Source organism: Ovis canadensis, chromosome 20 (genome assembly GCF_042477335.2).
Source record: "Ovis canadensis isolate MfBH-ARS-UI-01 breed Bighorn chromosome 20, ARS-UI_OviCan_v2, whole genome shotgun sequence".
Lineage (NCBI taxonomy): Eukaryota > Metazoa > Chordata > Mammalia > Artiodactyla > Bovidae > Ovis > Ovis canadensis.
The window spans coordinates 31,390,846-31,412,520 of NC_091264.1; the positions used below are offsets into that span (position 1 = coordinate 31,390,846).

A 21,675-nucleotide genomic window follows, 5' to 3' on the forward strand; every position below is an offset into this window, starting at 1 on the left:
TCTTTGAAAAGATTCATAAAACTGTTTAAAGAATCAGTTTTGGGCTTTATTAGTTTTCTTTTTTATCTAGTTTTGTGTATTTGGTTTCTACTCTTCTTTCTACTTATTTTTGACCTAATGTGCTCATATTTTATTCTTTAGAAGTGTGCTATTTAATTTTCATATATTTGAGGCTTTCCAGGATATCATGTTGTGACTGGTTTGTAACACAGTTAAAGTTCTGTAAGGTTGCAGTCTTTGAATTTATTGAGGTTTGTTTTATGACTTAGCAACACAGTCTTGTACATTCCGTATGCACCTGAAAAGATGTATTTTGCAGTTACTGGATATAATAATCTATGACTGTCGATCAGAACAAAGTGGTTGATTGTGCCATTCAGTTCTTCTATACTTACTGATTTTTATGACTAGTTCTTTCAGTTACTGAGAAAGGGCTATGAAAATCTCCATATATGATTATCATTTATTTACTTCTTTTAATTCTATCAGTTTATACTTCATTTGTCTAAAAGGTCTTTTATTAACCACATACATAGATATTTATAATTGCTATTACTTCCTGATATAGTGACCCCTTTATCATTTGTTAATTCTTGTAAGAGTCCTCTTTGCCTGATAAAGTTTTTCTTTCACTTTCAGTTTTGGAGGATAACTTTGCAGGGACAGAATTCTAGGTTGGTAGGCATCTTTTCTCTCAACACTTCAGATATTTCACTCTACTTTTCTGTTGTTTTCATGGTTTCTAAGAAGTCAGATATGATTCTTACCTTTGTTCTGCTACAGGTAAGATTTTTTTCTCTTGTTTCTTTGACTTCCTGTATTTTGAAAATGATATGCCTGGGTACAAAGTTTTTTGGTGTTTATCCCACTTAATGTTCTTTGAACTTCTTGGGTCTGTGGTTTGGTGTCTGACAGTCATTTAAGGAAATTTTCTCAGTGAATGTTTTCTCTTTACTTATTCATTTATATTGGTTTTTTTTTTTTTTTGGTTGCACTGGATCTTTGTTGCTGTCTATGGGCTCTTCTTTAGTTGTGAGGAGCAGGGGCTACTCTTTGCTGCAGTGCACAGGCTTCTCATTGTGGTGGCTTCTCTTGTTGTGGAGCACAGGCTCCAGGCACACAGGCTTCAGTACTTGCAGCCCACGGGCTCAGTAGTTGTGGCTCATAGCCCTGGAGCATGCAGGCTCAGTAGTTGTGGTGCACAGGCTTAGTTGCTCTGGGGCATGTGGAATCTTCCCAGACCTGGGACTGAACCCATGTCCCCTGCATTGGCAGGCAGATTCTTATTTACTGTACCACCAGGGAAGTCCTACATATTGTTTTCAATAGTCTGATCCTTTCTCTCTTTCATCTCTTTCTTGTATTTCCATTACATATGTGTTAAACCTTTTGTAGTTGTCACACAGCTCATAGATATTCTGTTCTGCTTTCCTTCCAGTCTTTTTTCTCTTTGCTTTTCAGTCTTAGTGCTTTCTATTGAGATATCCTCAAGCTCAGATATTCTTATATCAGCCATCTCCAGTCTGCTAATAAATCCGTCATTCTTCATTTCCGTTTCGGTGTCTTTGATCTCTGGCATTTCTTTTTGGTTCTTTCTTAGGATTTCCATCTCTGTTTATATTGTCCATCTGTTCCTAAACGCTGTCTACTATATACATTAGAGCTCTTAGCATGTTAATCATAATTGTTTTTAATTCTGTGCCTCGTAATTCCAATATCTGAGTCTGATTTTGATCCTGGCTCTGTCTCTTCAAACTGTATTTTTTGACCTTTTAGTATGTCTTAAATTTGTTCTTGGTCACTAGGCATACAGTATACTGGGTGAAGGGGACTCTTGCAATTAGGCCTTTCATAATATGACGGTACAACATAGAGAACAGACTTACGGTTGCCAAGGGAGAAGGGTGTGGGGGAGGGAACTGCTGGGAGTTTGGGATTAGCAGGTACAAACTGTTACATATATGACAGATAAACAGCAAGGTCCTGCATTATAGCACAGGGAACTATATTCAGTATCCTGTGATAAGCCATAATGGAAAAGAATATAAAAAAGAGTCTATAACTGAGTTACTTTGCTGTACAACAGAAATTAACACAATACTGTAAATTAACCATACTTCAATAAAATTTTAAAAAGCAAAAACATCTGCTAGAAAATGTATGACAACAACAAAATAACATCGTGGTGATGGTTCAGGGAGGGAGAAGCATTCTGTAGTCTTGTGATTAGGTCTCAGTCTTTTAGTGAGCCTGTATCTCTGGGCTGTGAACCTCACATGTGTTTCTCGATGTCCCCCATATCCCTAATTTAGTTGTGACAGGATGGCTAGAGCAGGCTAGAGTTGGGTATTTCCCTTTTTCCAGTCAGTTTTATAAAACCCAGCAGGTTAGGCTCTGATTAAGGAAAGCTATGACAAACCTAGACAGAGTGTTAAAAAGCAGAGACATCTCTTTGTTGACAAAGGCCGTATAGTCAAAGCTATAGTTTTTCCAGTAGTCGTCACATACGGATGTGAGAGTTGGACCGTAAAGAAGGCTGAGCACTGACGAACTGATGTTTTTGAATTGTGGTGCTGGAGAAGACTCGTGAATCCTTTGGACTACACGGAGATCAAACCAGTCGATCCTAAAGGAAAGCAACCCTGAATATTCATTGAAAGAACTGATGCTGAAGCTGAAGCTCCACTACTTTGGCCAGCAGATGCTATAAGTCAACTCATTGGGAAAGACTCTGATGTTGGGAAAGATTGAGGGCAGGAGGAGAAGGGAATGACAGAGGATGACATGGTTGGATGGCATCACAGATTCAGTGGACATGAATCTGAGCAAACTCCAGAAGATAGTGGAAGACAAAGGATCCTGGAGTGCTACAGTCCATGAGGTTGCAAAGAGTGAGATACAACTTAGGGACTGAACAACAGCAAAATATAAAGACAGTGGTTCTCAGGTTTTAAAACTCCAAAATGTTATCTATCAGAGGCAAAGTAAAACAGAAGGTCACTAAAAATCAAAATATAAACAGTGGAGAAAAATATACCAGGCATAAAGTATGATGCAGAAGAAAGCTAAAGTAGCAGTTTTCCTTGTATCCCTGCTCTTCTAATTAGACTCCTACTGGATACTGCCACCCTCATTTCTTATCCCTTTCTTTTTATTTCCTTTCTTCTTCTTCCTTTAGGTTTGCTCAATTGTTCTTTTTCTATTAAGGATCCAACACAGACTCCCACATTACATTAGATGTCATTTTTTCCTTAATCACCTCAATCTCCAAAAGGTTGACAGGTCCTGTATGGAACCTAGAAGAGAAGTAAACGACCTTAGTAGGAAAACTGATGATCTTTAAATTAAGTGTGTAATTAATAATAATATACCAATATTAATTTCCTTGTACTTTGGTTAACATTAAGGAAAGCTTTTAAGGAAAAGTAAGGATGTAAAGGAACTCTACTATTTTTGCAACTGTTCTATAAATAAAATTATTTCAAAGATAGAAAAAGAAGGTCAACACGGAGTTCAAGAAGTTAGAACAATTGAGCACACTCAAAAGAAGAGAAGGAAGGGAAATAAAAAGATCAGAAAATGAAACACAAGTAAAAAGTTGGGATACTTACTCTTTGGAATTATTAAGGCAATTTTCTGAGAAGACCAAGAAAGAAAAAAAGAAGGTGAACATATATAAAATTCAGAATGAAGATTGATACACTCACTGCATTCCTTTTCGTGGTGTCATTTCTTGCAAAGCTGAGTCTTCTCTGTTGCTGATTTTTAAAAAGCAGATACCTGTGAAATAAGAAATGAGGGTGGCAGTATCCAGTTTGATTCTAAAATTTGAGAAATTGTGCAGTGTCCAACAGGTGCTATATTCTTTGAGTCTAAGTGTTTGATAAACAGAATTGATAGGTGTTTCATTTGGTATAATGGTGCCCTGAAGGAAACTATTGAGACGCTAAAGATGCCATGAACCAAGAAAGTGTGACAGCCTCTGAAATGCAAGAATTATGAACAAGTAAATGCAAAAAAAACCCCACATAAATTGAAAATGTAGATGAAATGGATAAATTTGTAGAATAGTGATAGGCAAGTTGAATATATTATGTGAAATAGTATAAAACATGGAAGGGCAATCAAAGATCTTCCCTCCCTAAAATCCCATACCTGGATGACTATACGGGTGAATTCTATCAAATTTTGAAGGAACAGTTAATTCCTTTCTTAAGCAAGTTACTACAGAAAATGGGAAAGTAGTAAAAACTACCTCTTTGTGAGGCTACTTATCAGCTTGATTTCAAGCCCTGATAAATTCAAGGAGATGTTATAAAGCCATTTCCCTCATTCATATAGATGAAAGAATCCTAAATAAAATATTAAATATCTGAATCCAAGAATATACTAAAAGAGTGATGCATCATGATCAAACAGAATTTAGTTCAGGAATCCAAAGATAGTTCATCTTTAAAATAATTATTAATGTAATTCACTACTTTAATAGTTGAGAAAAGAAAAATGTTTTACTGATTTGAATCAGAAAAGTGTTTTATAAATTTCATTTATTGTTTGTGATTTAATTCTTAGCAAACAAAGAATATATAAGGGAACTTATATTGAGTATTTGTATATTAGATTTCTCTTGTTTTTTCTTATGGACATTTTCAAGCATAAAGGTAGAGTGAGTGGTCTAATATACCTGAGAGTACTCATTGGTGAGCTTCAGTAATTACCAGTATATGGCAACTCTTTAATCTGTGCACACGTACAGGCTTATACACTTTTTCCTGCCCTGCCAGATTATTTTGAAGAACATTCCAGATAGCATACTTTTTAAAAAAATCAACACTCACTATGTGCCTTTTTTCTCTATAACCATTAATGTCTTAAAATAATTAACACTAATTCCTTAATATTATCTACTGTGTAGCAGGGTTGAACTTATCTTAATTGATTCATAAATGTGGCTTCAGAGTTCACACATTGCATTTGGCTGTTAATCATTTCTTCTTTTAAACTATGATAGCTCCTTTACTTTTTTTCAATTTTCTGTTTGTGTTACTAAGAAACCAGGTCATTTGTCCTGTAGAATTTTCCACATTCTAGGTTTGGCTGATAGTGGCCACATGATATTGCTTAACATTTTTCTTTTTTCCTGGTCTTTCTTCCAAACAGGTAGTTAGGCTTGGTTAACTTCTATTATTAGGGAAGGTGGTGGATAATAATTTTATAATCATTGATGCATAACTTCTTTTAATAAACTTCTTATATCTTAACTGACCTGCACATCAGACACCTGCTTACTTATTTATTATTTATTTTTGGCTGTGCTGGATCTTTGTTACTGTGAGTGGATTTTCTCTAGTTGCGGTGAGGAGAGGCTACTCCTCATTGTGTTGCGCAGGCTTCTCATTGCGGTGGCTTCTCTTGTTGGAGGGCATGGGCTCTAGAGCGAAAGGGCTTCTGTAGTTGCAGCACACAAGCTGACTAGTTGCAGCGCGTGGGCTCCAGGGTGCGGGTTCGGTAGTTGTGACATATGGGCTTAGTTGCTCTGTGGCATGTGGAATAACCCCAACCAGGGATCAAACCTGTGTCCCCTGCCTTGGCTGGTAGATTCTTATCCACTGTGCCACCCCAGGAAAGTCAGAGGCATAACTTCTTATTTCCTCATATCAGGAGGCACTGCTTTTAAGATTGACCAGTAGGTTTAGGTACCTGGCAGATGCAACCATTGTAAAGGTCTCCATCAGCCTTTCATTTATTTCTTTATTTTGCCACATTATGCGGCTTGTGGGATCTTACTTCCCCAACCAGGGATTGAACTCATGCTCTCTGCATTGAAAGTATGGAATCTTACCGTCCAGACTGCCAGGGAATTCCCTCTACCAGCTTTTTTGCCTAATGTTTTAGCAGTCAGTGATGGCTTGCTGCCTGAATCTTTATTGTGTTAGGTGGTCGCAAAATGGTGCAATTCGAATTTATCATCTGTGTTTTGTTTATCAGCTAGTCTTCTATAAAGAAGAAATACAATCCCTCATAAATCCTTTGATTACCCTGAGGCACAGTTTATATAGGAAAGGCAAGATAATTGCTTGGCTCTCTTTAGAAAAGCACTTTCTTACTAAACCTACAGTGAACATAATACTTAATGAGTGATAATCACTGAGTTTATCACTTTCCAAGTAAACTGACAGTGAATGTAATAAAGAACCTTTAGATGTGTTTAATATCTAAAGCCAAGACACAGATGCCTACTATTACTGCTGCTGTTTAACATTTTACTCAAAGTCCTTGTCAACAGTATAAGGGAAGAAAAGTAAAAGATATAAATATTGTAAGGAAAAAAATTAAATTGTCATTGTGTACAGACTATATACTCATTTACTTCGGGGGAAAAAAGAATCAGCGAACTATTAAAATTGCTTAAGTTTATCAAGGGTATTAAAAATCGATAATGTTTCTTTTCATTATCCTTAACTAACTAGAAAATGAAAAAAAAATTTAAGTGTGTGTCATTAAAACAACAAAACCTAGAAAGTACCTAGATAATTTACTCTTAAAAGGATGCTATTACTCCTGAATTTTATCAATAAGTTCCAGGTAATCCATGTCAAAATTTTAGCTGAGTATTTTTGAGGAACTCTGTAAACTTACGTGATTCAGCCTTTTAAAAAGGAGAATAAAAGGGAGTTTATCCTATCAGTTATTAAGATATTCTACAAAAAGCCATAGTAATACAGTGTGGTTTAGTATAAGAACAAATAGGTCACTCAAACATATTAGAGAACCGAAGTTCTCTAATAAGTTCCATATAGACCTAAGTAATGGAACTTAATATGTTTAAAGGTGACACCACAATCAATAGGTAAAAATTAGATTGTTTACTAGATGGTTTCAGACAAAGAAAGCAGCTCATTATCTATAAAGAAATAAAAGTTATCTCTGTTCTCTATTATATGCAAAGGTAGATTCCAGATGGATGAAGCACCTAAATGTGGAAAATACCAAAAGATTTCATGGAAGAAAATTATTTTCTTTAAAAGCCTGTATTTTTGTGACCCAGGATTGGGAAAAGAACTTATAAAAATCTCAAAGCACAAACCAATTTGTGTGTAAATTTAATTGCATCAAAATGGGGAGTTCTGTTTAACAAAGGACCCCATGGGCAAAACTAATACATACATGACACATGGGAGACAATATTTACAATGTGTAAATGGCCAAGTGATTAATGTTCACTAGACTAAATTATACAGGGAACTCCTGCAAATAAAGAAGATGAAGCAGCCCCAGCAGGAAAATGGGCATAGGATGTAACCAGGCAGTTTATAGAAAAGGAAATCCTCAAAGCAGTAAGTATATGAAGAGTTGCTCAAATGTATTAGAAAAATACAAATTAAAATAGTAAAGTATCATTTCATAGGACTTCCCTTGTAGCTCAGTCAGTAAAGAATCTGCCTGCAGTGCAGGAGACCTGGGTTCGATCCCTGGGTTGGGAAGATCCCCTGGAGGAGGGCATGGCAACCCACTCCAGTATTCTTGCCTGAAAAATCTCACGGACAGAGGAGCCTGGTAGGCTGTAGTCCATGGGGTCGCAAAGAGTCGGGCACGACTGAGTGGCTAACACTTACTTACCATTTCATATATGTTACACTGGTTGTTGTATAGTTGCTAAGTTGTGTCCCACTCTTTTGTGACCCCCATGAACTGTAACCCACCAAGTTCTTCTGTCCATGGGATTTCCCAGGCAAGAATACTGGAGTGGGTTACCATTTCCTTCTCCAGAGGATCTTCCCAACCCAGGGACTGAACCTGTGTTTCCTGCATTGGCTGGTGGATCCTTTACCGCTGAGCTATCAGGGAAGCCACTGTTAGGCTTGTACATATAAGCAAACCAGAGAAAAACCTAATGCTAGTGAAGATGCAGGGCTATAAAACCGCTTACACACTGCTGGGAAACATGCAACCACTCTACAGTAGCATGGCACTCAGAATAAAAACTTTATATATGTATATGACCCAGCAGTTCTGCTCTAGAGTTGATTTACCAAAGAAAATCTCAACCAGGTCTTGAGAGAACATTTACAGGGATGTTCATTGCAGCATTATTTGTGGTAGAAAGGCATTGGAGGTAATCCAGGTATCCCATGCAGGGACAGTATAGAGAAAATGCTTTGGAACACTCCATGACATATTATGTAGCAATTAGAAGCAGCACATCAAATGTACACATACAGAATGAATGGATTGTGTTGCAGAACTGAAAGAGTAAAGAACAGAATGAGACAGAATGATACATGTGTAAGATTTGCACACATCAAAAATACATGCACTTAGTAAACAAATATTTACTGTATAGCACAGGAAACTATATTCAGTGTCTTTTAATAACCTATAATGGAAAAGAATCTGGAAATATATATGTGTATCTGAATCACTTTGCTGTATACCTGAAACTAATAAAATACTGTAAAACAACTATTTTAAAAAGAATTTAAAAAAATACATGTACTCAAAAACATTTTGCAAGAACATATACAAATAAAGGGCTTCTCTGGTGGGTCAGTAGGTAAAGAATCTGCCTGCAATGCAGGAGACCCAGGTTCAGTCTCAGAGTCGGGAAGATCCCCTGGAGAAGGGAATGGCTAGCCTGGAGAATTCCATGGACAGAGGAGCCTGGCGAGCTACCAGTCCATGGGGTCGCAAAGAGTTGGACACAACTGAGCCACTAACATATGCAAATAAAAGACAATAATAAGGATAGTAGGGTGGTTGCCTCCGAGAAGGCGATGGCACCCTACTCCAGTACTCTTGCCTGGAAAATCCCATGGACAGAGGAGCCTGGTAGGCTGCAGTCCATGGAGTTGCGAAGAGTCGGACATGACTGAGTGACTTCACTTTCACTTTTTACTTTCATGCCTTGGAGAAGGAAATGGCAACTCACTCCAGTGTTCTTGCCTGGAGAATCCCAGGGATGGGGGAGCCTGGTGGATTGCCGTCTATGGGGTCGCACAGAGTCGGACACGACTGAAGTGACTTAGCAGCAGCGGCAGGGTGGTTACCTATGAGGATACAGAAACAGGATAAGGGGAAATGTAAAGATTTTCATGACTCCCGACTCATTTCATAGAATCATAGAGATTCTCTTATTTAAAGTATGATATTTAAGTATATCTGATTGACAGTGTGATAAAAGCAAATGAAGTGACTGAGGCTACCACTGTCAACCCATGCACCTTGTAGAATCTTACTCTCCCATCAGGATGTCTTATGAACCATAGATGTTGTGCGACCATCAGATATACAAATGTAGAGACCCATGTCAGCCCCTATATTGAATGCTTGGTATGTGGTTGCCTTTTAAATTAGTGAAAATTAAATAGATCTATGTTTAATATTGTCTTCTTGCATCTTGCCTTTGGGGAGTGTACATAGAATCCACTTCGATGACCCTTGGTCTGAATTATCTGTTTGGATAAAGTTACGTGAAATCTCAGGATATATCTTAAGAATGTATAATATATAAAATCAATTCCATATACATCTGTGTGTTTTAATATAAAGTACGATTTCCCCATATCTTTAGGGAAGATTGCCATTCTGGTAATGTGTGCCCTCTAAGACCCCCTAAGGTACATCCAGTATGAGAAACAGTTTCTTAAGCAGACTTCATTGATCAGAGATCTGACAGCTCTTCAGGAGCAGTAACTTTTTTCTTCTTACAGCAGGCTTTTCACTATTCTGGCTCTTCTAAGATAGATTCTAGTTCGAAATACTACATTGTAAAATATACAGTTATTTTATACATTCTGATTTTTTTTTTCTTTAACTTTACAGAGACTGTGCAGTTGATCCAACTTGTGTTTTATGCATGGAGTGCTTTTTGGGAAGTATTCACAGAGACCACCGATATAGGGTTAGTAATATCCAAACGATAACCACACCTAGTATTGAAATTTATACTCAATACATTTTCTTCCTTTTTAAAATACCAAGATTTAACACTGAAACTGGGGAGAGTGGTTAAGAAATGTGTTATTTAAGTACCATCAAACATGTGATGGCAGTGTAGAGACAAATTATGAATCCAGATTTCATGGAATACATGGTTTAAGAAAGGCAAGACCGATGTTCCAGTATTGGTTTTCAGCTAGTTTGCTTTGCTGTTTATTTTTAATGTTTATTATCTTTCCAATTCTAGGTTTATAAAGCAGGTTATCAAAAATTAGAGAATAAAGGTGAGAGTTAAAATGTGAAAGGGAGACTCTGAAGGGAGAATGACTGAGCAAAATGAGGAAAAGTGACAGGATTATACCTTTAAGAAATATTCTGTTGGTGAACTTCTACAGACTATTGTTTCTTAATGTTAAAGAGGCACCTGCTGTTATACAGTGTAGAAGAGAGCCAACTCCAGAACATAAGGCTAACCAGGTTTTGTTTGTTTTAGTGCTATAATACAAACAATACTTTTCCAAAAATCAAGTGTGTTTGCTTTTAAATCAGGGCCAGAGAATAAATACATAGGCAGATTAATTGCTAAGCCTGTCCTGGTTCTTCTACTGGAAATTGAAGCCAGAGCTATGAACATTCAAAAATTTAGGGAGCTGTTAGTAGCTGGAATTTCTCTCACTAATCTCAAGTAAAATGATAGAGAAGAAATATTGCAGTCATTTTATTAATTCAATTCATTTTATTAATTCAGGACTTTGTCTCCTGTTTGTTTTTATTTACTCTACCAAGTATTGATAATAATCAACTAAAACAGCTGCAAAATTAAATTCATGTTTTTGTATATTCTTTTTATTTTCGTAAATCAGTAAGAGAATCCTAGTTTCCTTTAGGTTGTTCTACCTATCTTTGGTAACCAGAACATGCATAAGAGCTGTAGGGGGAAGTTATCATTTTCTATATGCCTGCCTGCTCATGTTTCTTGGTATCTTTGCAGCCCTTAAGAATAACCGTCATTTGTGAGTTTACATTAATTACTTTGTGATATGTAACACATACATACTTTCCTTGAGTAAAATATGAAAGGCTCTTTCTAAAATTTGCACCTATACCCATGCATAAACTCACAGCATGTTTTCAGAAGCAGAATTTCCAATCTCCTAATTATTAAATAAAAAGTTTTATCTTGCCAGATTCCTTGAATCATTGCTGTATTTTAAGGAAGCAGGAATAATTCTTGACTCCTACAAGTGGTAAAAGGTTTTGTGGCCAGGTGGTATTTCCAAAGTTTTCTTCCTTTTCAAAAAATGCTATTTAGAGAGTTTTAGAAAAGAAAAAATAAATGATTTCTATAGTTTTCATTGGTCACTTCTCTGATACACATGCAGCGCTCTTATAGACTTTTGTAGAAGATAGCAGTTATAGGAATTTTTGTAACTCTTGAATCTGTTATAGTATGTTATAGGCTGGTAGCACAAATACCAGCAGTATATCAGTTTAGCCAAAACCAAGCAAGAAAACCCTTGTGATTTTTACTAATTAGAAACTCATGCAAGTGGACATATTTTACCTCTTTAAAATAGATGTAGCCTTGTTTGGTAGAAACCAATGCAATACTGTAAAGCAATTATTCTTCAATTAAAAATAAATAAATAGATGTTACTTACTAAACAGTATAAAGTATCTTATTTTATTTTGATATCACTTAAACTAGCCTATAGGCTTATTTAAAATAAGTTTTAAAACATTGAAAGATTTGACATTTTGATTTTATCCTCCAAAGAAATTAAACATTTTAGCAATGTTATTTCCTTAGCACTTGATATTCCTATTTATAAGCTGATAGTGCTCAGTAAATACTTATTGACAAGATACTTTACAATTTCTTTTCAAGATGACAACATCAGGAGGTGGAGGTTTCTGTGACTGTGGTGATACTGAAGCTTGGAAAGAGGGTCCTTACTGTCAGAAACATGAACTTAACACCTATGAAACTGAGGAAGAAGAGGTAAAAACATTTTCACAAAATTGTTACTAAGGAAATACTATTTTAACTATGTTTTTGAAATATTTTCAGACCTAGAATTAGGTTGTAATATAGAATTGTATAAGTAAAATAGTCCTCTCACAATAAACTGTCCAAATATACTTGAAAAGCTTTTTTGCATTTTATAGATCCCATACAGTTACTAATAGAACACACTTGAAATTCTAGAAATTTAATTTAATTTGGACTTTTGCATTTGTTTTATTTTAAGCATATATGAGTTTTTTTAAGTCTTCATTTTTTATTAAAAGGATTATTTTTGTATACATGTAGACGGGCTAGCTTTGGAGAAAGCAATGGCACCCCACTCCAGTACTCTTGCCTGGAAAATCCATGGACGGAGGAGCCTGGTAGGCTGCAGTCCATGGAGTCGCTAAGAGTTGGACACAACTGAATGCCTTCACTTTCACTTTTCTCTTTCATGCACTGGAGAAGGAAATGGCAACCCACTCCAGTATTCTTGCCTGGAGAATCCCTGGGACGGGGGAGCCTGGTTGGCTGCCGTCTATGGGGTCGCACAGAGTTGGACCCGACTGAAGCAACTTAGCAGCAGACCAGTTAGCTTAGTTGATTTTTATTTGTGTTGTGACCAAGACTTTGTAGACTGGATACCTTTCTTTTCTATAGTCATCCATGGCAGCCAGTCCTACTTGTCGTCTCCCAGTAAATCAGTGTTGTTGGATATGTGATGGGACAAACATTGGGATGATAGCTCAGTATGAATTATACTTACTCCAGTAAATAATGTGCTTTCTAAAATTGTCATTGATCCTTCATTGTTTTTCTTTAAATGATATTTAGAATGATTCAGTGGGTTCTTACTAAATAAATAACTTCAAACTCTGCTGTTGTGGCAGTTGATATTTGATTTAGGATCTTAATTCAGATTTTAATTTAAAATGGCAGAGAGGTGGGTATATTTAAAGTACTTATGCATTGTTAGTAAGTAAATCTCATATAGATTTGGGGCAAGTGGACATTACTAGTCCTTCCTCATGCATGTATCTTCCTGGTCTCAAGTATTTTAACGGAATGACCAAAGAACTTACGGTGTAGGACAGTGTCTTTTAAACTGTGTTCCACTGTGTTTTGGATGGATGAAGTTTGTGCAAAATGATTCAGTGCTATAGGAAACATGTATTTGTTTGTGTTTCATTTGCTTTGTGCATGTGTTCTGGGATTATCTGCTAAAGAGAGATGCCAAGTGGTCAGGGTTTCCGATTCCTCCACTGGCAGTTGGAACAGCTCCATTTTTATCTGTTACATATTGGATTGGGATTCTGTATAAAAATACAAGCAAGGCAAACAAAGATAAATTTGGAAAAGGGGGTTTTCACTTTTGAAAAAAAGTTGAGAACTAATATAAAACTTTAGGATTCTGGGGGAAAATATTTACAAATGATATCTGATAAGTGTCTGGTGTCTAGAATATATATCTTATAACTCAGCAACAAAAAGACAACACAATTAAAAATGGGCAAAGGACCTGAATAGACATTTCTCCAAAGAAGATATAATACAAATGACCAAGAAACACATGAAAACATGCTCAAGATTATTAGTCATTAGGGAATTGTAAATCAAACCACAGTGAGATACCACCTCGCACCCATTAGGATGGACATAATCAAAAAAGTGGTAAATAGATTGGAAAGAATATAGAGAAATTGGAACTCTACAGTGCTAGTGGGAATACAGAATGATTCAGCACTGTGGAAAACAGTTTGGCTATTCCTCAAACGGTAAACATTGCCATATAAGCCTGTAATTTCATTTCTAGGTATATATGCAAAAGAATTAAAAACAAATATTCTGATATGTACATGCACAAACATGTTAGTAGCAGCATTATTCGTAATAGCCAAAAGGTGGAAATAGCCAAAATGTCTCTCAGTGTGTGAATGGATAAACATCCAGTGTAATATTACTCAGTTATAAAAAGAAATGAAGTAATGAACTTTCAAAACATCATGAGAGAAGCCAGACACAGAGGGTCATATATTGCATGATTCCATTTACATGAAATATCCAGAAGAGAAATCTGTTTCGAACAGACTGGTGGTTGCCAGGGGATTGGGAAGAGAAGAATGGAGAAAAACTGCTTAATGGGTAAGGGCTTTTACTCTGAAGTGATAGAAATGTTTTAGAACTAGATACAGCTGATCATGGCTCAATATGAGGTACTAGATACCAGCAGATTATTTACTTTAAGTTTTCTAAGAAAAATTATGAATCTGCTTGTGGTTACTCTGTTGGCTTTATCCTCATACGTTAGTGGGGTAGCTATCAAGTAGTGAAGACAGGTTAATTTCCTAAATTTTCAGAAGATGCTAAGACTTCAGGTGGTCTAGTGGTTAAGAATCTACATGCCAATGCAGGAGACACAAGTTCAGTCCCTGGTCTGGGAAAATTTCACATGCTGTGGAGCAACTAAGCCCGTTAACTGCAACCACTGAGCCCGAGTAGTTGCATGCTGCAACTACTGAAGCCTGAGCACCTAGAGCTGTGCTCTGCAACAAGAAAAGCCACTGCAATGAGAAGCCCATGCTCACCACAACTAGACAAAGCCTGTGCACAGCAGTGAAGACCCAGTGCAGTAAACATAAATAAATGTTTAAAATTTAATACTGTTGAAAAAAAAAGAAAATGCCAGCAAGATACCTGCTTGAGTGAAATTATATGGTCCTGCCTGGAAAATATATATTCCAGCAATTTGATAGAGAATCAAACCTCCAGACTCTGCCATTTAATTCCTACTTAAGAATTCAGTTAAGAGAATGAAGTCTTTGAGGAAAGACTAGGAGGTATTAAAAAGATAGCATTCTGTTTAACATACCTGGTCCCCCTTCACTAAATTCATACATTATCTCAGTTTTCTATATTTTGTGCTTGAAATGGAAGAAAGCTATGTAATACTTGGAACATGGCTTTTTAGTCTGTCATATAATTGTTTTTATTGAACATAATTTTATTTTTGTTATACATTCAGCCTACATCTTAAGAAAAAGTTGGAAAAATTGGATTATATACTTCTGTTGAGATAGTGTTTAGAACAGCTGTGTAAGATAAATACTACTGTTACCCATATTTTGTAGCTGTGGAAACTTGAATCTTATTTTAAGAAAGTTGTCTGCAATACCCCACACAGTAAGTGCTGGTGCTGGGCTTTAAACCCAGGTATTTCAGACAAGTCTGATAGTACATTACACTGATTTTTGGAAACATTTTTTGGCAGTGGAATTTTTTAAAATAAAGTTTTAATTAAATCCCAATAGTAAAACATAAAATTGGTATTATTAATGAATTTATTTTTTATAAGTTGGAATGTATATTATTTACTTGTTAGAAAGGCATTCATGATTATTTTGTTTCTAGTTAATTTCTAGTTTTAGTTGGGCAGTGTGGAGAAAGCTCTCATTCATACCTTATTTGCATAAGACAGCAGTTAAACTCTTTTATATTTTATGGTTACCTTTTTTCCCCTTCTTTTTTTTTCTATTTGGCTGTGTCACTTGGCTTGCAGGATCTTAGTTTCCCAACCAGGGACTGAACGCATGCCCTCAGCAGTAAAAGCTCAGAGTCCTAACTACTGGACCACCAGGGAATTCTCTGTTTTTTCTTTTGACATTCTAAAAATTCAAACATTATAGAGGTATAGAAATGTATCACATAAAAGATTAAAGTTCTCCATAATTCCCATGGTCTTCTAAGATAATGGTAGCCTTTTTAGCCTTTTTAACTCACTGACAAAGGCTTGCATCCTCTAATATAAATATCATCAAAACCATTATTAATCATGATAGGTAATACAACATAGAATAAGACGGTCATTTATTTTCTCATTCTGACTGACTTATGCTGTGATAAGAGCACTTTGAACAGCGGTCTCTTCAAATAGCATTTGATTTCCCACCGTACACATGGATAGACTTGCACAGCCTAGCATCTCTTCAGTGCAGAAATGTTTCTTAATCCATAACCATTTTCAACAAGTTAACATGTGCATACAAAGATGTCAGAAGAATCTTTATCTGGAGACTGTTTAAAAATATAGATAATCATGTATTTTAAACAGATGTGTATTTCAAATAAGAAACATCTCTGCCAGGCCCTGGGATGTTGTAGAACAGAGTTTGAACACTACTGGCTTGGATTCTCAAGAGGTGGCAGTTGTCTCTATCTCAACACCATTTAATTCTTATAAATCCTGTTTATCATAATTCTTCAGTCCTCTAAAATGCCTTGTATTATGGGACATAATTGTAAGAAATGGAATGACTATATAGTGAGATACTATAACCTAGAAAACTGAGTTTTGGTTCTACTTTTTATTTTAGTTCTGTGTGAGGTTCATTTTATGATTACTAGCCACTCTTCTGTGAATCTCCAAAAGGTTCCAGTTCCGGTACCTTCTTTATAATAGGTGATTTTACCATGTTAACTTCCAAAGTCTCCATAAGAAATGGTAGCAAACCTGGTAGCAGTATAAAAAAATTTTTTTTTGATGGAACATATAAAGCATAGGTAGAAAGTTCTGTAAGACTTTGGAAAGCCTTCTTCTTACTTTACTTTTTCTTACATTCTTTAAGCCCTGCACCCATCTTCTTTAGGAATCTGTCCTTTTTTCTTCATTCTTGTTATTATTCTCCTTCATTGATTTATATCAGTTCCATTAAGCTGGTCCCTGGTGAGGATGTACAAAAATGTTTCTGTATCCTTAGGTATATTTGCAAGAATATGCTGGTTCCCATTCCATCATGTTGGAATATATTGATTTTCTTATTGAGAGATGAATATAACGCTTTTAGCCATTAAGCTGAATAACATGTTTATCTTAAATCTAAGCATAAGATAAAGTATTAAGATTAAAGATTGTATAAAACATTTTGCCAGCCTGACTGAAAGATACCATGATAAATTTAGTGTATGTTTATAGTAATACTTTTTTACATTAGCCTTGAAATTTAGTGACTTATTCACTGTTAAGTCTAATGTGTGAAGTTCCGTGTTACATGCATACACAACTTGTCTCACTGAAAGTGAGTGATTCTTAACTGCATCCAAGGAGCAGTTTTCTGATCTTGTTGACTTCTCCCCTTTAGAATCCTCAAAATCAGGCTTTCCTTTATACCTGTAAAACTAAATATTGCTTGTCTGTCCTAAGATAACTTTTCTTTGTCCTGGAAATTAGAGATTAGAGAGATATGAAGCTGTAAACATGCTTAAATTTTAAGATCCCATAATGCCATTCCAAAATTTTTAGATTTATTAGGCATTGGCGGCTGCTGCTAAGTCGCTTCAGTTGTGTCCGACTCTGTGCGACCCCAGGGACGGCAGCCCACCAGGCTCCTCCATCCCTGGGATTCTCCAGGCAAGAACACTGAAGTGGGTTGCCATTTCCTTCTCCAATTAGGCATTGGAGAGCGTTGGAATATTTTGATTCAGAAGATTCAGTAATAGGGATTATTGTGGACAAAATGTTTTAGAAGTTTGATTTGCTGAGATATAACATATAGGATCAAATTGAAGAGAAATTGACACTGGAGGATCAGTCAGCCTTTTAGTATTTTGAGGAGGAAGTCAGAATGGAAAAAATGAGCATTAATGTATGGTTAACATGGTTGCTTTTTTCTTCTTCTTTCAGGATCCTCTTGTCCATTTATCAGAAGATGTGATAGCAAGAACTTATAACATTTTTGCTATTATGTTTCGATATGCAGTAGAGATACTAACCTGGGAAAAAGAAAGTGAATTGCCACCAGATTTAGAGATGATGTAAGTACAACCCATTTATTCTTAGTATTTGCTTATACTCAGTTTTAACCATTTTGATTCTCATTCCTCAAATTAATACAGCTAGGATTGAACATAATCTTTTTTAATTATTAGTTTTCAACAAAATAATAACCTTGATTTTATAGTTTTAAAATATATGTGAGCTGTTTAATTAGTAGAGGTTTTTCCCTGTTGGTTGCTTTAGCTGATTCATAGCCATATTTTAGCCACATCAAAGCTGTACCACTGGTTGCAAGCATGGGCATTTTTCTCTTCTTTTTGTGTTAAAGCTGTTAACTCGATAATTCTTTTTGTTTCATCTGTCAGATTTGATTAGGGAATGAGCACTGTGACCTAAGTGAAGTGAGTTTTTTGGTTTGACTAAATGCACAAATTCACTTTTAACCATTTTGATTCTGAATTTTTTTTAAGTGTATTCTATACTTTGTGCTTCTTTGGGTATACATCTAACATTTTTTTTAATAACCATTTGTTCTTAAATTATTGAGGAGATTGTAAATTTGCAACCAGAGAGCTGGATTCTGCTATAGCTGTATTGCGGCTAAGGACTTAACTTTTTTGCAAGAATGTGTTTGCCTTGAGCAGCCTTCTCTTTTACTTTTAATTCTAACCAAGCTTGTTGGAATCATACTCATACTCAAGGTTGAATACAAGTGAGAGTTTAAAGGACATTGGTGCTGTATCTTTTTTGCTTTCTCAACAGTGTTCCAAATAATCAGGTTATGGTTTCTGTTTCTTAATGAAATGTTTACATTTCTTTTTGGAAATGTTGAAAATGACTTAGTTAACCTCATAACTTTATCTTCATGTATTTTGAGTTGGGAACCAACTAAGATCTAAATCTAAAATCCAAATTGAGACCCTAGAGAATAGAAAAGTTGTGTTTTTATTTTTCTGTTCCATTGTAAGTTTGGGACCACCAGCATAGAAGGGAAAACAATCTAACTTACTTCTCTTGTAATGTTTTCTCATCTTAGTAAATGATGTTTCATCTACCCAGAAACTTGAATCACGCATATATCCACTTAGATTTCAGGTCCAGCAGGTTCCCCCTGTATAAAATTGTTCTACTTTTGTTCATCTGCATTACTACTCTGGTAGTCCAAATTACATTAATTACATCCTTGGACAGCATGATACCCTTAACCAGACTGCCATAACCACTCTTGTCTCCCTCAGTTCATTCTCCACACTGTAGCCACAGTGAATTTTAAGGCAAATCTAACTATAGCTCTTATTTTACCATTTCAAATCCTGGATTGCTCTTAGGATGGAAAAGTCCAAATCTGTTTCAAGGTCTTTAAGATTTCTGCCTCTCTCCAGACTAACTTCCTCCTTCCTCCCAGTGCTCCACCGCCCAGTTTACCTTTACCACCTCAGGGTCTTTGCGTTCACTTTTTTCTAGCCCATAGTTTCTCAGCCTTGGCACTGTTGACTTTGGGGGCCAGATATTATGGGTATGACTTGTGCATTGTAGAATTTTTAGCAGCATCATTGGCTTCTACCCACTGGACATTAGTAGCACTCCTATCCCAGTCATGATGACCAAAAATGTCTCCAGACATTGCCAACTGGTCATCTATGGAGGGCTGAGGAGAATTCCTCCCAGTGAGTACCACTGATAGCCAGTTCTGACTTCAGCTCTCAAGTTACTTCTGTAGCAGTTCCCTGAACTCCCAGACCGGTTTTATCCCACTCTGGCATCCTGTTCTTGATAAAAGCCAGTTCACACAGGTTATATGTATGTATTTTTCACACCAGCTTGATAACATTGTAGAATGTAGGGACCACAGATGACTTCATTACAAATATGTGCCTAGTACCTAGCACATTCCCTAGGACAAAGTGTCTGAAGTGAAAATGTTAGGTGCTCAGTCATGTCCAACTCTTTGTGACCCCACGGACTGTAGCCCTCTAGCCTCCTCTGTCCATGGAATTCTCCAGGCAAGAGTAATGGAGTGGATTGCCATGCCCTTCTCCAGGGAATCTTCCCAACCCAGGGATTGAACCCTGGGTTTCAATCTGCATTGTAGGCAGATTCTTTACCGTCTGAGATACTAGAGAATCCCAGGACAAAGTGTTCTCTTAATAAATCATCCTGGAGCAGGGTGATAGGCAAATAGATGATGTATGATTAATGTTTTATCCCACAGTGAGAAGAGTGACACCTACTATTGCATGCTGTTTAATGATGAGGTTCATACCTATGAACAAGTTATTTATACTCTTCAAAAAGCTGTTAACTGTACACAAAAAGAAGCCATTGGCTTTGCAACTACAGTAGATCGAGATGTAAGTAATTTCATTACATTGATGTTGCATAATTACACTTTTAACACAGGTACGGTATCCTGTGTTTGTCTAGGTTATTTTTTTAAATTTCATATGAATATGGTCCCGAATATATATTGGCTATAACTGTAGGCTATTGTCAGAAAGTTTAGGTGAAAACATAAATTGCCTTCATTCTACACAGAAGAACAAATGTAGTGTTGTTCAAAGGTATATACTTACTGATGGCTTGAAAATGTTAGGATTGCTTTGAAGGAAAATACTTTACTTTCTAATTGATAAATAAAATAAACATTGTAAATAATTAAAAATTGACCAGAGTTGTTATATGCTCATATAACACTGTTTACTGGTTCAAAAGTTATTAATACTGAATATAAATATTTTTGCAAGTTAATGTCAAATGTTTTTATGTACAGGGACGTAGGTCTGTTCGATATGGAGAATTCCAGTATTGTGAACAAGCAAAATCAATAATTGTGGTAAGTAATATAAAAACATGTCTACACTTGTATTTTTTATTAGTAAAACTAGTCCCACATTTTGGTGTTTATGAACACATTTTTCTGCCTTCATGAAAGCTGACGTCAGCTAAAAATCATGTTTAAGGATACATTAGTTTAACATTGCTTGTTGCTTTACCTAGTTTTTTTAAGCTTTAAGATTGATATAAAAAAATGAATGTTTAGATGCAATACATATATATTTTTTCTCTCTTCTATTTCTTCATCACAGATGTCTTAGAAAGTTTTTTGCTTTTTGTTTTGCTTTTGATAGGGTTTCATGTTACCTTTTTAGGAATTAAATTGGCCTTTAGCACCAAGATTAGAATTCAGGGGAAGTTGTTGGTACCTTATAACAAGGTATGCTGTATATCCTAATAGCATTTAGTGTATAATACATCTGAAACAAAACTGTTTCCCACATTTAGATTTATTTTTAAAAGTTAGAATTTATTGTTTTTAACTATTCCATGTAACTGCATTTTATGTGAATGTCCTTTTAAAGTATAATTTTATATATTGTAAAATATTTTAAATATATAGATAAAATATGGAGATAACACAGTAAATGCCTGTGTACTACATTATATCTTATTTTCTTCGTGCTTATTTTAAATAAATAAAATAGTACAGAGGCCCTTGTATTGTCTCTTCTAAATCCCATTCCCCTTCCTCTTTTACTAGAGATAACTACTTTTGTTAATTAATTTTTCATTTCCACACACGCCTTTATACTTTTATCTGCTAAATACCTATCAATATTATATGCATTGATTTGGAGGTCTTTAAACATTATGTAACAAGATTCATACTGAATGTATTATATTGTAACTTGGCTTTTCATTTCAGTGTTATTTCTAGATTTATCTGTGTTGATACATGTATGGTATAAAGTATTCCATTGATGACTATACCATCAATGGTGACTTGTCTTTTCCTGTCAGTGTTGTTTGTAGATTTATCTGTTTTGATATATGTATCTGTAAAGTATTCCGTTGATGACTATACTATAATTTTACATTCTCCTGTTGATGGAGTTTGGATATTTCCAATTTTTTCCAAGACTGTCAGTCCTGCTATGGACTTTTTTTGGTTCTCTTGTGG

General features: G+C 35.7%; 1 protein-coding gene across 13 annotated transcripts in view; it reads left to right on the forward strand.

Annotated features, from left to right (window-relative positions):
• Positions 1 to 21,675, forward strand: part of UBR2 (ubiquitin protein ligase E3 component n-recognin 2) — a 103,830-nt gene that overhangs the window by 20,731 nt on the left and 61,424 nt on the right. For 12 of the 13 annotated variants that reach the window (XR_011251463.1, XR_011251462.1, XR_011251464.1 and 9 more), the window contains 5 exons: positions 9,823 to 9,901; positions 11,828 to 11,941; positions 17,625 to 17,755; positions 19,930 to 20,068; positions 20,488 to 20,550. Coding sequence is in view for 5 of the 13 variants with exons in the window: in XM_069564476.1 (XP_069420577.1) it covers positions 9,823 to 9,901; positions 11,828 to 11,941; positions 17,625 to 17,755; positions 19,930 to 20,068; positions 20,488 to 20,550 (526 nt within the window). In the remaining 8 variants the exon portion in view is untranslated. Of the gene's footprint in view, positions 1 to 9,822; positions 9,902 to 11,827; positions 11,942 to 17,624; positions 17,756 to 19,929; positions 20,069 to 20,487; positions 20,551 to 21,675 lie in introns of those variants that run through there. The other variant, XM_069564477.1, reaches the window with a different exon arrangement.